This window comes from Agelaius tricolor, unplaced genomic scaffold, assembly GCF_023055355.1.
Source record: "Agelaius tricolor isolate 1412-34295 unplaced genomic scaffold, bAgeTri1.0.p SCAF_119, whole genome shotgun sequence".
NCBI classification, from domain to species: Eukaryota; Metazoa; Chordata; class Aves; order Passeriformes; family Icteridae; genus Agelaius; species Agelaius tricolor.
Window position 1 is genome coordinate 113,962 of NW_027269379.1, and position 16,499 is coordinate 130,460.

General features: G+C 47.7%; 2 protein-coding genes across 5 annotated transcripts in view; one reads left to right on the forward strand and one right to left on the reverse strand.

The window, feature by feature from the left end:
• Positions 1-2,105: 2,105 nt before the first annotated feature.
• On the reverse strand, positions 2,106-5,921 carry LOC139586497 (ribitol 5-phosphate transferase FKRP-like). The gene is made up of 2 exons (XM_071419982.1): positions 5,656-5,921; positions 2,106-4,621 (listed from the first exon to the last, which is right to left on the reverse strand). The coding sequence occupies exon 2, from the start codon at positions 4,471-4,473 to the stop codon at positions 2,905-2,907; it is 1,569 nt and encodes a 522-aa protein (XP_071276083.1). The 5' UTR covers positions 4,474-4,621; positions 5,656-5,921; the 3' UTR covers positions 2,106-2,904.
• The window catches only part of LOC139586496 (striatin-4-like), a 36,267-nt gene continuing 24,502 nt past the window's right edge, over positions 4,735-16,499 (forward strand). Inside the window, exons 1-4 of one of the 4 annotated variants that reach the window (XM_071419981.1) lie at positions 4,735-5,755; positions 7,791-7,894; positions 10,424-10,491; positions 13,779-13,839. In XM_071419981.1, the coding sequence (XP_071276082.1) occupies positions 5,549-5,755; positions 7,791-7,894; positions 10,424-10,491; positions 13,779-13,839 (440 nt within the window). In that variant the 5' untranslated portion in view covers positions 4,735-5,548. The remainder of the gene's footprint in view (positions 5,756-7,790; positions 7,895-10,423; positions 10,492-13,778; positions 13,840-16,499) is intronic. The other 3 variants (XM_071419979.1, XM_071419978.1, XM_071419980.1) reach the window with 3 other exon arrangements.

The following is a 16,499-nucleotide window of genomic DNA, read 5'->3' on the forward strand; positions in this document are numbered from 1 at the left end:
GGAACAGGGACCCCAAAGGTGGCACCAGGGCCAGGTAAAGCAGCTCAGGGACCCCAAAGGTGACACTGGAGACACCCAAGATGGCACAGGGACCCCAAGGATGGTACAGGGACCCCAAAGGTGACACCAGAACCAGGTAAAGTGGGGCAAAGACCCCAAGGGTGGCACAGGGACCCCAGGGTGGCACAGGGACACCGAGGGTGGCAGAGGAATCCCAAAAGTGGCGCAGGGACCCAAAATGTGGCACAGGGACACCAAGGGTGACACAAGGAGCCCAAAGGTGACACTGGGACCAGATAAAGTGGGACAAAGACCCCAATGGTGGCACAGGAACCCAAAGTGACACTGGGGACACCCAGGATAGCACAGGGACCCCAGGAGTGGCACTGGGAGCCCAAAGGTGACACTGGGGACACCAAGGATGGAACAGGGACCCCAAAGGTGGCACCAGGGCCAGGTAAAGCAGCTCAGGGACCCCAAGGGTGACACTGGAGACACCCAAGATGGCACAGGGACCCCAAGGGTGGCACAGGGACACCAAGGGTGACAGGAGGACACCAAGGATGGCACAGGGAGCCCAAGGGTGACACTGAGGACACCAAGGGTGGCACCAGGGGCCCTAAAAGTGACACTGGGGTCACCCAAGGGTGGCACAGGGAGCCCAAAGGTGACACTGGGGACACTGGGGACACCCAGGATAGCCCAGGGAGCCCAAGGGTGACAGGAGGACACCAAGGGTGACACAGGGAGCCCAAAGGTGGCACAGGGACCTCAATGGTGGCACCAGGGCCAGGTAAAGTGGGACAAGGACCCCAATGGTGACACAGGGAGCCCAAAGGTGGCACCAGGATCAGGTAAAGCAGCACAGGGACCCCAAAAGTGGCACTGGGGACACCCAGAATGGCACAGGGACCCAAGGGTGGCACCAGGACCAGGTAAAGTGGGACAAGGATTCCAAAGGTGGCACAGGGACCTCAAGGGTGGCACAGGGACCCAAGGGTGGCACCAGGATCAGGTAAAGTGGGGCAAAGACCCCAAGGATGGCACAGGGACCTCAAGGGTGGCACAGGGACCCCAGGAGTGGCACTGGGAGCCCAATGGTGGCACAGGGACCCCAAAGGTGACACTGGGGACACGCAGGATGGCACAGGGAGCCCAAAGGTGACAGGAGGACACCAAGGATGGTACAGGGAGCCCAAAGGTGCCATAGGGACCCCAAGGGTGACACCAGGGGCACCACGAGGCTCTCGGGGACCTGCACGGCCTGGCCTGGCCTGGAGGGACCTGCAGGGACCAAAAGGGGGGACAGGGACCAGAAGGGGGGGACAGGGACACCAGGGGAGGACAGGGAGACCAAGGGTGAGAGAAGGACCCCAAAGGTGGCACTGGAGACACTGGGGACATCAAGGACAGTACAGGGACCCCAAGGGTGGCACCAGGACCAGGTAAAGTGGGACAAAGACCCCAATGGTGGCACAGGGAGCCCAGGGTGGGACAGGGACTCCAAAGGTGACACTGGGGACATTGGGGACACCCAGGATGGCACAGGGAGCCCAAAGGTGAGAGAAGGACCCCAAAGGTGCCACAGGGACCCCAATGGTGACACCAGGACCAGGTAAAGTGGGACAAAGACCCCAAAAGTGGCACAGGGACCCCAAAGGTGACAGGAGGACCCCAAGGGTGGCACAGAGAGCCCAAAGGTGCCATAGGGACCCCAATGGTGGCACCAGGACCAGGTAAAGCAGCACAGGGACCCCAAAGGTGGCACAGGGAACCCAAAGGTGGCACAGGGACACCAAGGATGGTACAGGGACCCCAAAGGTGGCACCAGGACCAGGTAAAGTTGGACAAGGACCCCAAAGGTGGCACAGGGACCCTGAGGGTGGCACCAGACCCAGGTAAAGCAGCACAAGGACCCCAAAGGTGACAGAAGAACCCCAAGGGTGGCACAGGGACCCCAAGGGTGGCACTGGGACACTGAGGGTGGGACTGGGAGCCCAAGGGTGGCACAGGGAACCCAAAGGTGACACTGGACACCCCAATGGTGACACAAGGACCCCAATGGTGCCACAAGGACCCCAAGGATGGCACAGGTGACAATCCCAGCTGTCACCGCCGGGTTTTATTGGCCACATCCTGCTCCAACCTCCTGAGGCCGGGGTTGGGGTACTCGGGGTTCTCGATGGCCCCGGGCCCGAATTTGAGCTCCAGGAATGCCCGGGGAGCGTTGGGAGCTTTGGCCACCAGGCCTGCAAAGGGCACCGTGCCCAGGGGCACCACGAGGCTCTCGGGGACCTGCACGGCCTGGCCTGGCCTGGAGGGACCTGCAGGGACCAAAAGGGGGGACAGGGACCAAAAGGGGGGGACTGGGACCAAAAGGGGGGGACTGGGAGCCCAATGGTGACACAGGGACCAGATAAAGTGGGACAAAGACCCCAAGGGTGGCACAGGGGACACCAGGGTGGGACAGGGACCTCAAGGGTGACAGGACACCAAGGGTAGAACAGGGACCCCAAGGATGGCACCAGGGCCAGGTAAAGCAGCACAGGGAGCCCAAGGGTGGCACTGGGAGCCCAAGGGTGGGACAGGGACACCGAGGGTGGGACAGGGACCCCAAATGTGACACAGGGACCCCAATGGTGGCACAGGGAGCCCAAAAGTGAGGAGGACACCAAGGATGGAACAGGGAGCCCAAGGGTGGCACCAGGACCAGGTAAAGTGGGACAAAGACCCCAAGGGTGGGACAGGGACCCTGAGGGTGGCACCAGGGCCAGGTAAAGCAGCACAGGGAGCCCAGGCTGACACAAGGACCCCAAAGGTGGCACAGGGACCCCAAAGGTGACACTGGACACACCCAAGATGGCAAAGGGACCCCCAAAGGTGGCACCAAGTCTGTCCCCGCTGTCACCACCGGGTTTTATTGGCCACATCCTGCTCCAACCTCCTGAGGCCGGGGTTGGGGTACTCGGGGTTCTCGATGGCCCCGGGCCCGAATTTGAGCTCCAGGAATGCCCGGGGAGCGTTGGGAGCTTTGGCCACCAGGCCTGCAAAGGGCACCGTGCCCAGGGGCACCACGAGGCTCTCGGGGAACTCCACGTCCTGCCTGTGACCCAACCAAGTGTCCTTGGTCATCAAGGCCGTGCCGGGCCGCACGTAGAACGGCCAAAGGTCCACGTGGAGCCGGTTGGCGCGGCTGAAATGCACGCGGAAAAATTCCCCCTCGGCCGCTTTCTCCCAAAGGAAACCTTGAGGATCCTCCACCGGTCCTCCAGATGCCACCACTTGGGCCAACCAAGGACATTTGGGGACGTCCTCGAGGTACAACCCGACGTCCACGTCGTAGTCCCAGGGGATGATGTCCCCGAGGCGCATGGCGCCCAAGAGGGTCCCCCCTTCCAACCAATGGCGGATTCCAGATGTTTCCAGCTGCTCCAGGACGTGGCGGGCGGTGGCGCGCAGGGCCCGGAGGCAGCACGGGGGCGTCCAGCGCCCGGCCAGGAGATACTCGGGGGTTTGGCGGCGCACGGTGCCGAAACAGCGCGGGGTGTCCTTGGCGCAGCCGTGCCAGCGCCGGGAGCCGTCGGGCAGCACCTCCAGCTTGATCCCAAACTTCTCCAGCAGCGCCCGGCGTTGGGCGTCCGAGGAGCTTTGGGATCTCCAGAGGGCGTGAGGGGACACGAGGGGACGAGGGGACGAGGGGAAGGAGGAGGAGGCGGGGAGGAGGAGGAGGCGCCAACCGCGGGCGGCGGCTTGGAGGGACAGCGAGGTGAGGACGGGGCGGGCGAGAGGGAAGGGAAGGGCGAAGAGGTCGCGGGCGCGGAGGAGAAGAACGGCCGGGGCGCCATCGAGGGCGCCGCAAAGGTCACCTTGGTGGCCATCATGGTGGTCACCACCATCATCATCACCATCATGGTGGTCGCTCTTGTGGTCGGCGTGGCCGTAGCGAACCGTCCACGCTTTGACGTCCACCTCCAAGCTCAAACAACGCGGCCGCCGCCGCCCCACGGCCGCCGCCACCGCCTTGACGGCGCCGTCCGTGGAAGCTTCCAGAACGTCCCTCATGCGCCTCAGCAAACCGGGAGCGGCGCGGGCGCCGTCCGGCACCAAAGCCACGTGGCGGGTGCGCACGGCCAGCTCCGGTCGCGGCGGCGGCCGGTGAGGCTCCGGCCGAAGGGACAGCACGGTGACGCCGGCCGGGAGCGACACCGGAGGGTACGGGGACACCTCGGCCGCCACCAGCACGGCCACGCCGGGCAGCGAGGAGAAGGAGCGGGCGGTGGCGGCCACGTCGTGGTCGGGGCCGTCGAAGTCGCGGAGGATGACGGTGACACCGGGCACGGCCTCGGGGACGGCGGCGCGCCGGGGGTGGCGGCACTGAGGGGACGCGGGGGGGAGCAGGCGGGAGCAGAGGAGGAGGAGGAGGTTGAGGGTGATGGCGGCGGCCAGGGCGGCTTGGCAAGGGGTGATTCTCATGGTGGGGGGTTAATTAAGGCATGAATCAAGCGGTTAATTAGTTAATTAGGCGGCTCGTTCGTTAATTCGTGAGTTAATTCGACGGCGTCGCTGCGCTCGGGTCGGTGGTGGTGGTGGCGGCGATACCCGAGGTGACCACGCGGTGGCGCTGTGGAGATGGAAATGTTAATGAGGGGCGCTTCATGAATTTCTTAATGAATTTCCCCGTGGTTAAACGCCGCCCCCAAAGCTTCCAAAAATCGCCTGGGAGCTCCTAAAAACCCCCAGAAAAATCCTAAAAGCCGCCCAAAATCCTCTCAAATATGCCAAAGAGCCCTGAAATCCCACATAACCCCCCCAATGGCCGCTCCTAAATCTCCTAAACGCCCCAAAATTCACTCGAGCGGTTCGAAGATCCCCAAAAAAAACTCAAACCTGCCAAAAAGCCTAAAAGCCTCCCCTAAATATGAAAAATGCCCTACAATGCCTCAAATCCCTCCAAGATTCCCTGTAAACCCCCCAAAATCCCCTGTAACCCCCCAAAGACCACCCCTAAAAACCCCCAAAATCCCCTCTAACCTCCCAAAGATCCCTGGGAAAACCCTAAAACCATAAAAAAAATCCCTCTAACCCCATAAAAAACCCAAAACCCCCAAAGATTCCCCCAAAAAACCCCGAATTCCCTCACAGCCCCCCCCCGTTTCCACGGCAACAACGCCTCCCATTGGCACCGCCCATTCCGCATGACCACGCCCCTTTCCCCGCCCCACTTCCGGCTCTCTTTGTGGCAGGAAGCGGCTGCCGCCCGTGGCTCCCTTTGTGGCAGCCGCCATGGCGGCCGAACGGGCTCCGCCGGTCCGGGCCTAAACCCTAAAATCCCTAAAAACCTCCCAAAATCCCCTCTAACCCCACAAAAAAAACCCAAAACCGCCAAAATTTCCCCCCAAAAAACCCAAAATTCCCTCACAGCCCCCCCCGTTTCCACGGCAACAACGCCTCCCTTGGCCCCGCCCCTTCCGCATGACCACGCCCCATATCTGGCTCCCTTTGTGGCAGGAAGCCGCTGCCGCCCGTGGCTCCCTTTGTGGCAGCCGCCATGGCGGCCGAGCGGGCTCCGCCGGTCAGGGCCCAACCTCCGCCCCCCGGCCCCGTTCCCGGCCCCGCTCCGGGCCCCGTTCCGGGCCCCGAACCCGCGGCACGAACCGGCCTCAGCCTGCCGGGCATCCTGCACTTCATCCAGCACGAGTGGGCGCGGTTCGAGGCGGAGAAAGGGCGCTGGGAAGCGGAGAGGGCCGAGCTGCAGGTAATGGCGGCGGCGCTGCCCTCATGAGGGGAGGGACGGTGAGGGGACAGCGAGGGGGACACGGAGGGGACAGCGGGGGTCACCGGGGTGGGGTGGCCGCTGCTGGCGCCATCTTGGGAGGAAATGGCGGCCGGGACGGCGGGGAGGGGGTGGGGACACCGGGAAGGGGCGGGGGAGGCACCGGGACACGGCACCGGGGATACTGGGAGGGGCACTGGGATGGACTGGGAGGGTACTGGGATGGACTGGGGATACTGGGATGGGCTGGGGATACTGGGATGAGCACTGGGATGGCACTGGGAGGGACTGGGAGGGACTGGGATGGTACCGGGGATACTGGGATGGGCACTGGGGATACTGGGATGGGCACTGGGATGGACTGGGAGGGTACTGGGGATACTGGGAGGGTACTGGGATGGACTGGGATGGACTGGGGATACTGGGATGGGCACTGGGAGGGTACTGGGGATACTGGAATGGTACTGGGGATACTGGGACAGGTACAGCGATGGGTACTGGAGATACTGGAATGGTACTGGGGATACTGGGATGGGCACAGCGATGGGTACTGGGGATACTGGGATGGGCACTGGGGGGTACTGGGGATACTGGAATGGTACTGGGGATACTGGGACGGGCACAGCGATGGGTACTGGGGATACTGGGATGGGCACTGGGGGGTACTGGGGATACTGGAATGGTACTGGGGATACTGGGACGGGCACAGCGATGGGTACTGGGAGGGTACTGGGGATACTGGGATGGGCACTGGGGGGTACTGGGGATACTGGGATGGTGCTGGGGAGACTGGGATGGGCACTGGGTGACGTCCCTATGACACCACGGATCCCTGATGTCCCCAATGTCCCTGAGTGTCCCCAATCCCCCCAATCCCCCCAATCCCCCCAATGTCTCCAATGTTCCCAATGTTCCCCATTGTCCCCAATCCCCCAATGTCCCCAATGTCCCCAATCCCCCCAATGTCCCCAATCCCCCCAATGTCCCCAATGTCCCCAATCCCCCCAATGTCCCCAATCCCCCCAATGCCCCCAATGTCCCCCAATGTTCCCCATTGTCCCCAATCCCCCCATTGTCCCCAGTGTCCCCTCTGATGTCCCCTGTAATGTCCCCAAGGCGCAGGTGCTGTTCCTGCAGGGCGAGCGCCAGGGCCAGGAGAGCCTGAAGGGCCCTGAGTGTCCCCAATGTCCCTGAGTGTCCCCAATCCCCCAATGTCCCCAATGTCCTCAATGTCCCCATTCCCCCAAATCCCCCCAATGTCCCCAATGTCCCTGAGTGTCCCCAATGTCCCCAATGTCCCCAATCCCCCAATGTCCCCAATGTCCTCAATGTCCCTGAGTGTCCCCAATCCCCCCAATGTCCCTGAGTGTCCCCAATGTCTCCAATGTCTCCAATGCCCCCAATGCCCCCAATGTCCCCAACGTCCCCAATGTCCCCAATGTCCCCAAGTGTCCCCAATCCCCCCAATGTCCCTGAGTGTCCCAAGTGTCCCCAATGTCCCCAATGTCCCCCAATGTCCCCAATGTCCCCAATGTCTCCAATGCCCCCAATGCCCCCAATGCCCCCAATCCCCCCAATGTCCCCAATGTCCCCATTCCCCCCAATATCCCTGAGTGTCCCCAATCTCCCCAGTGTCCCCAATGTCCCCGATCCCCCCAATCCCCCCAATGTCCCTGAGTGTCCCCAATGTTCCCAATCCCCCAATGTCCCTGAGTGTCCCAAATCCCCCCGATGTCCCCAATGTCCCTGAGTGTCCCCAATCCCCCCGATGTCCCCATTCCCCCCAATGTCCCCAATGTCCCCAATGTCCCCAATCCCCCCAATGTCCCCAATGTCCCCAATCCCCCCATTCCCCCCATTGTCCCCAATCCCCCCAATGCCCTCAATGTCCCCAATGTCCCTGATCCCCCCGATCCCCCCAATGCCCCCAATGTCCCCAATCCCCCCAAGTGTCCCCAGTGTCCCCATTCCCCCAAGTGTCCCCAATGTCCCCAATGTCCCCTTTAATGTCCCCAAGGCACAGGTGGCGTTCCTGCAGGGCGAGCGCCAGGGCCAGGAGAGCCTCAAGCTGGACCTGGTGAGGAGGATCCGGATGCTGGAATTCGCCCTCAAGCAGGAGAGGTGGGGAAGAAACCAGCAAAAAGTTCTGGACATCAGCCAGGAACCCTAAAAAAAATACACAAAAATCCTAAAAAATAGCCAGGAATACTAAAATAAATACCCAGAAATGCTAAAAAATACCCAGGAACCCTAAAAAATAGCCAGGAATACTAAAAATCAACCCAGAGATCCTAAAAACGAGCTCTAAAAATCACCCAGAAATCCTAAGAATGAACTCTCAAAAACCACCCAGAAATCCTAAGAATGAACTCTCAAAAACCACCCAGAAATCCTAAAAAAAATACCCAGAAATTGTAAAAAATACCCAGGAATCTTAAAAAAAAAATACCCAGAAATCCTAAAAATGAACTCTAAAAAATCACCCAGAAAATGCTAAAAAATACCCAGAAATCCTAAAAATACCCAGGAATCCTAAAAATGAACTCTAAAAAACCACCCAGAAAATGCTAAAAAATACCCAGAGATCCTAAAAAATACCCAGAAATTGTAAAAATGAACCCAGAAATCCTAAAAAAAATACCCAGAAATCCTAAAAATGAACCCAGAAATCCTAAAAAAATACCTAGACATTGTAAAAAATACCTAAAAATCGTAAAAAAAAATACCCAGGAAATCCTAAAAAATCACCCAGAAATCGTAAAAAATACCCAGGAATCCTAAAAATGAACTCTAAAAACCACCCAGAAATGCTAAAAAATACCCAGAAATGCTAAAAAACACCCAGGAATCCTAAAAAAAAATACCCAGAAATCCTAAAAATGAACTCTAAAAAATCACCCAGAAAATGCTAAAAAATACCCAGAAATCCTAAAAATACCCAGGAATCCTAAAAATGAACTCTAAGAAATCACCCAGAAATCCTAAAAAAAAATACCCAGAAATTGTAAAAAATACCCAGAAATCCTAGAAAACCCCAAAACTCCCCAAAAATAACCCCCCCAAAAAATCCCAAAACCTTAAAAATGCTGCCCCAAACCCCTCAAAAATCCCCCCAAAAAAACCCTAAAAACCCCAAGACCCCAAACCCCAAAAACCCCAAAAATCACCCAAAAAACCCCAAAAATCACCCAAAAAATCCCAAAAATCCCTCAAAAAACCCCTAAAAATCATCCCAAAAACTCCCAAAATCACCCAAAAAACTCACAAAAATCCCCCCAAAAAACCCCAAACTCTTCCCCAAACCCCAAAAAACCCCAAAAAGCCCCAAAAACCCCCAAAAATCACCCAAAAAAACCCCAAAAATCACCCAAAAACAAACCTAAAAATCATCCCAAAAAGCCCCAAAATCACCCAAAAAACTCAAAAAATTCACCCCAAAATCTTCAAAACCCCACCCCAAACCCCTCAAAAATCCCCCCAAAAAAACCCTAAAAACCCCAGGACCCCAAATCCCAAAAACCCCAAAAATCCCTCAAAAAAACCCCAAAAATCATCCCCAAAAATCCCTTAAAAAATCACCCGAAAAAAGCAAAAATAATTCCAAAAAGCCCCAAAATCACCCAAAAAACTCAAAAAATTCACCCCAAAATCTTCAAAACTCCACCCCAAACCCCTCAAAAATCCCCCCAAAAAACCCTAAAAACCCCAAGACCCCAAATCCCAAAAAACCCCAAAAATCACCCAAAAAAACCCTGAAAATCATCCCAAAAAAAGGAAAAATAATTCCAAAAAAATTGCAAAATTCACCCCAAAACCTTAAAAAATCCTTCCCCAAACCCCTCAAAAATCCCCCCAAAAAACCCTAAAAACTCCAAGACCCCAAATCCCAAAAGACCCCAAAAATCACCCAAAAAAACCCTAAAAATCATCCCAAAAACCCCCAAAAAAATCATCCCAAAAATCCTTAAAAAACCTCACAAAATTACCCCAAAATCTTCAAAACTCCACCCCAAAGCCCTCAAAAATCCCCCCAAAAAACCCTAAAAACCCCAAAACCCCAAATCCCAAAAAAACCCCAAAAATCACCCAAAAAACCCCAAAAATCATCCCCAAAAATCCCTTAAAAAATCACCCAAAAAAAGCAAAAATAATTCCAAAAATTGCAAAATTCACCCCAAAAACGCCCAAAACCCTGCCCCAAACCCCTCAAAAATCCCCCCAAAAAACCCTAAAAACCCCAAGACCCCAAACCCCCAAAACCCCAAAAATCACCCAAAAAAAACCCCAAAAATCACCCAAAAAACCCCCAAAAATCCCTCAAAAAAAGGAAAAATAATTCAAAAAAACCCCAAAATTCACCCCAAAAACGCCCAAAATCCTTCCCCAAACCCTTCAAAAATCCCCCCAAAAAAACCCTAAAAATCCCAGGACCCCAAATCCCAAAAACCCCAAAAATCCCTCAAAAAAACCCCAAAAATCCCTCAAAAAAACCCCAAAAATCACCCAAAAAACCCCTAAAAATCATCCCAAAAACTCCCAAAATCACCCAAAAAACTCACAAAAATCCCCCCAAAAAACCCCAAACTCTTCCCCAAACCCCAAAAAACCCCAAAAAGCCCAAAAAGCCCCAAAATCCCCCAAATTTTGCAGGTCCAAGTTCCAGAAGTTGAAATTTGGGACGGAGGCGGCGCCGGGGGAGAAGCGGCCGGAGGAGCCGGGTGGGCCCAGATTTGGGAATTTTTGGGGTTTTTTGGGGTTTTTTTTGGGGTTTTTTGGGATTTTTTTGGGATTTTTGGGGTTTTTGGGGTTTGGGGAAGAGTTTGGGGTTTTTAGGAATTTTTGGGGGATTTTTGGGGTAATTTTTGGGTATTTTTGGGTGGTTTTGGGGTATTTTGGGGTATTTTTGGGGTTATTTTTGGGGTAATTTTTGGTGATTTTTGGGGTAATTTTGGGGTAATTTTTTGGTTATTTTTGGGTTATTTTTGGGGTATTTTGGGGTATTTTTGGGATAAATTTTAGGTTATTTTTGGGTGGTTTTTGGGGTAATTTTTGGGTTATTTTTGGGTATTTTTGGGGTGGTTTTGGGATATTTTTGGGGTATTTTGGGGTTGGTTTTGGGGTATTTTTGGGGTTGTTTTTGGGGTAATTTTTGGGGTAATTTGGGGTAATTTTGGGGTTGTTTTTGGGATAATTTTTGGGTTATTTTTGGGTTATTTTTGGGGATAATTTTTAGGTTATTTTTTGGGTCTTTTTGGGTTATTTTTGGGGTAATTTTTGGGTTATTTTTGGGTTATTTTGGGGTTATTTTGGGGATTTTTTGGGGGTTTTTTTGGGTATTTTTGGGGTAATTTTTAGGTTATTTTTGGATTATTTTTAGGGTAATTTTTTGGTTATTTTTGGGTTATTTTGGGGGTTATTTTTGGGGTATTTTGGGGTATTTTGGGGGTAATTTTTAGGTTATTTTTGGGGTGGTTTTTGGGGTAATTTTTAGGTTATTTTTGGGATAATTTTTAGGGTATTTTTGGGTTATTTTGGGGTAATTTTTAGGTTATTTTTAGGTTATTTTGGGGGTAATTTTTAGGTTATTTTTAGGTTATTTTTGGGGTAATTTTTGGGTTATTTTTGGGTTGATTTTGGGGTATTTTTGGGATATTTTTGGGGTAATTTTTGGAGTTTTTTTTGTTATTTTTGGGGTCATTTTTGGGTTATTTTTAGGGTTATTTTGGGGGTTATTTTTGGGATATTTTGGGGTATTTTTGGGATAAATTTTAGGTTATTTTTGGGTGGTTTTTGGGGTAATTTTTGGGTTATTTTTGGGTTCTTTTTGGGATAATTTTTTGGTTATTTTTGTGTTACTTTTTGGTTATTTTGGGGTTTTTTTGGGGTTATTTTTGGGGTGGTTTTGGGGTATTTTTGGGGTTATTTTTGGGTTATTTTTTGGGTAATTTTTTAGTTATTTTTGGGTTATTTTTGGGTTATTTTGGGGTAATTTTGGGTTATTTTTTGGGTAATTTTTTTTTGATTTTTGGTTATTTTTTGGTTATTTTTAGGTTATTTTTTGGATTATTTTTGGGGTTATTTTGGGCTGATTTGGGGTAATTTTTTGGTTATTTTTGGTTATTTTTAGGTTATTTTTGGGGTATTTTGGGGTATTTTTGGGATAAATTTTAGGTTATTTTTGGGGTGGTTTTTGGGGTAATTTTTGGGTTATTTTTGGTTATTTTTGGGCTGGTTTTGGGGTTATTTTTGGGGTAATTTTTGGTTCTTTTGGGGGGTTTTTTGGGATATTTTTGGTGTAATTTTTGGTGATTTTTGGGGTAATTTTTGGGTTATTTTTGAGTTATTTTTGGGGTATTTTTGGGGTATTTTTGGGTTATTTTGGGGATAATTTTTAGGTAATTTTTGGGGTATTTTTGGGTAATTTTTGGGGTTTTTTTGGGGTAATTTTTGGTTCTTTTTGGGGTGGTTTTGGGGTATTTTGGGGTTATTTTTGGGCTGATTTTGGGATATTTTGGGGGTAATTTTTGGGTTATTTTTAGGTTATTTTTGGGATAATTTTTAAGTTATTTTTGGGTTATTTTGGGATATTTTTAGGTTATTTTGGGGATACTTTTTGGGTTATATTTGGGGTAATTTTTAGGTTATTTTTGGGATAATTTCTTTGTTATTTTTAGGTTATTTTTGGGTTATTTTTGGGATAATTTTTAGGTTATTTTGGGGTAATTTTTTGGTTATTTTTGGGATAATTTTTAAGTTATTTTTGGGTTATTTTTGGGTTATTTTTGGGTTATATTTGGGATAATTTTTAAGTTATTTTTAGGTTATTTTTGGGATAATTTTTTGGTTATTTTTGGGTTAATTTTAGATTATTTTTGGGTTATTTTTGGGTAATTTTTTTGTTATTTTTGTATTATTTTTTTGGTTATTTTAGGGTTATATTTGGGATAATTTTTTGGTTATTTTTGGGTTAATTTTAGGTTATTTTTAGGTTATTTTTGGGATAATTTTTGGGTTAATTTTGGGTTATTTTTGGGATAATTTTTTGGTTATTTTTAGGTTATTTTTGGGGTATTTTGGGATAATTTTTTGGTTATTTTTGGGGTATTTTTGGGTTATTTTGGGGCTGATTTTGGGCTGATTTTGGGATATTTGATGGTAATTTTTAGGTTATTTTTGGGTTATTTTTTGGTTATTTTTGGGTTATTCTTGGGCTGATTTGGGGCTGATTTGGGGATCTTTTGGGGGTAATTTTTAGGTTATTTTTGAGATATTTTGGGGTAATTTTTAGGTTATTTTTGGGGTAATTTTTTGTTATTTTTGGGTTATTTTTGGGTTATTTTTGGGTTATTTTTATGATATTTTTGGGTTATTTTTGGGTTATTTTTGGGCTGATTTTGGGCTGATTTTGGGATATTTTGATGGTAATTTTTAGGTTATTTTTGGGTTATTTTTGGGTTAATTTTAGGTTACTTTTGGGGTTATTTTAGGTTATTTTGGGGTTATATTTGGGATAATTTTTTTGTTATTTTTAGGGGTTTTTTAGGTTATTTTTGGTTATTTTTGGGGTAAATTTTGGGATTATTTTGGGGGTTATTTTTTGGTTGGTTTTGGATATTTTTTTGTTTATTTTAGGGTTATATTTGGGATAATTTTTAAATTATTTTTGGGTTATTTTTGGGCTGATTTGGGGATATTTTGGGGGCAATTTTTAGGTTATTTTTGGGTTATTTTTAGGTTATTTTTGGGTTATTTTTGGGGTAATTTCTTTGTTATTTTTAGGTTATTTTTGGGTTAATTTTGGGTTAATTTTTAAGTTATTTTTAGGTTATTTTTGGGTTACTTTTAGGTTATTTTTTAGATATTTGGGGGTTATTTTGGGGGTTATTTTTGGGTTAATTTTGGGTTAATTTTTAAGTTATTTTAGGTTATTTTTAGGTTATTTTTGGGATATTTTTGGGATATTTTTGGGATAAATTTTGGTTTTCTCACCCCTGATTTCCCGCAGTGTCCAACGGCCCCGTGGAGCTGGAGGGAGCCTGGAAGGACGGGAGGCAGCTCCTGCGCCAGTGAGTGCTGGGATTGGGAAATTTGGGAATTTTTGGGAATTTTTTGGGAATTTTTTGGGAATTTTTGGGATTTTTGGGGTTTTGGGGTTTTTTGGGAAATTTTTGAGATTTTTTGGAGCAATTTTGGGGGATTTTTGTGGAATTTTTACCGAATTTTTGGAGGATTTTGGGCCGTTTTTGTGGGATTTTGGATGGGATTTTGGGGAATTTTTGTGGGATTTTTCCAGAATTTTTGTGGGAATTTTTGAGGGGATTTTCCCAAATTTTTTGTCTGGATTTTTCCAGGATTTTCTCAGGATTTTTGTGGAATTTTTGCTGGATTTTTCCTGGATTTTGGAGGATTTTTGAGTGATTTTCTCAGGATTTTTGTGGAATTTTTCCAGGATTTTCTCAGGATTTTTCTGGGAATTTTTTCTGGGATTTTTCCTGGATTTTTTTCCGGGATTTTTGCAGGATTTTCTCAGTATTTAAATGGAATTTTTCCAGGATTTTCTCAGGATTTTTGTGTGGATTTTTTCTGGGATTTTTCCTGGATTTTTGTGGAATTTTTGCAGAATTTTTTAAGGATTTTGGGCCATTTTTGTGGGATTTTGGATGGGATTTTGGGGAATTTTTGTGGGGATTTTTGTGGGATTTTTCCAGAATTTTTGTGGGAATTTTTGAGGGGATTTTCCCAAATTTTTTGTCTGGATTTTTCCAGGATTTTCTCAGGATTTTTGTGGAATTTTTGCTGGATTTTTCCTGGATTTTGGAGGATTTTTGAGTGATTTTCTCAGGATTTTTGTGGAATTTTTCCAGGATTTTCTCAGGATTTTTCTGGGAATTTTTTCTGGGATTTTTCCTGGATTTTTTTCCGGGATTTTTGCAGGATTTTCTCAGTATTTAAATGGAATTTTTCCAGGATTTTCTCAGGATTTTTGTGTGGATTTTTTCTGGGATTTTTCCTGGATTTTTATGGAATTTTTGCAGAATTTTTGAAGGATTTTGGGCCGTTTTTGTGGGATTTTGGATGGGATTTTGGGGCTTTTTTGGTGGGATTTTTGTGGGATTTTTCCAGAATTTTTGTGGGAATTTTTGAGGGGATTTTCCCAAATTTTTTGTCTGGATTTTTCCAGGATTTTCTCAGGATTTTTGTGGAATTTTTGCTGGATTTTTCCTGGATTTTGGAGGATTTTTGAGTGATTTTCTCAGGATTTTTGTGGAATTTTTCCAGGATTTTCTCAGGATTTTTGTGGGGATTTTTTCTGGGATTTTTCCTGGATTTTTGTGGGGATTTTTGCAAGATTTTTCGTGGATTTTTGTGATTTTTTTCCAGGATTTTCTCAATGTTTTGTGGGGATTTTTTCTGGGATTTTTCCTGGATTTTTGTGGATTTTTTCCAGGATTTTCTCAGGATTTTTGTGGGGATTTTTTCTGGGATTTTTCCTGGATTTTTTCCGGGATTTTTCCAGGATTTTCTCAGGATTTTTGTGTGGATTTTTTCTGGGATTTTTCCTGGATTTTTGTGGAATTTTTGCAGAATTTTTTAAGGATTTTGGATGGGATTTTGGGGCATTTTTGTGGGGATTTTTGTGGGATTTTTCCAGAATTTTTGTGGAATTTTTTGAGGGGATTTTCCCAAAATTTTTGTGTGGATTTTTGCGGGATTTTCTCAGGATTTTTCTGGGAATTTTTTCTGGGATTTTTCCTGGATTTTTGTGGGGATTTTTGCGGGATTTTTCCGGGATTTTTGTGGGATTTTTCCTGGATTTTTGAGTGATTTTTCCAGAATTTTCCCAAGATTTTTGTGGGGATTTTTCCTGGATTTTTTTCCGGGATTTTTGCAGGATTTTCTCAGGATTTAAATGGAATTTTTCCAGGATTTTCTCAGGATTTTTGTGTGGATTTTTTCTGGGATTTTTCCTGGATTTTCATGGGGATTTTTCCAGGATTTTCTCAGGATTTTTGTGGCATTTTTCCTGGATTTTTGTGGGGATTTTTGCAAGATTTTTCCTGGATTTTTGTGGAATTTTTTCCAGGATTTTCTCAATATTTTTGAGGATTTTTTTCCAGGATTTTTGTGGGGACTTTTTCAGGATTTTCCCAGGATTTTGGTGGAATTTTTCCAGAATTTTTGGGTGATTTTCCCCAAATTTTTGTGGGAATTTTTTCTGGGTTTTTTCCTGGATTTTTGTGGAATTTTTACCGAATTTTTGGAGGATTTTGGGCCATTTTTGTGGGATTTTGGATGGGATTTTGGGGCTTTTTTGTGGGATTTTTCCAGAATTTTTGTGGGAATTTTTCCTGGATTTTTGTGGGGATTTTTGCAAGATTTTTCGTGGATTTTTGTGATTTTTTTCTAGGATTTTCTCAATGTTTTTTGGGGATTTTTCCAGGATTTTCTCAGGATTTTGTGGGGTTTTTTTCTGGGATTTTTCCTGGATTTTTGTGGAATTTTTGTGGAATTTTTTAAGGATTTTGGGCCGTTTTTGTGGGATTTTGGATGGGATTTTGGGGCTTTTTTGTGGGGATTTTTCCAGAATTTTTGTGGGGATTTTCCCAAAATTTTTGTGTGGATTTTTGCGGGATTTTCTCAGGATTTTTGTGGGATTTTTTCTGGATTTTTGTGGGGATTTTTGCGGGGATTTTTCCTGGATTTTTGTGGAATTTTTCCAGGATTT

What these genes read in the sequence shown, in the direction of transcription:
- LOC139586497 (XM_071419982.1), bottom strand. Translation starts at nt 4,473, where the DNA reads ATGAGAATCACCCCTTGCCAAGCCGCCCTGGCCGCCGCCATCACCCTC.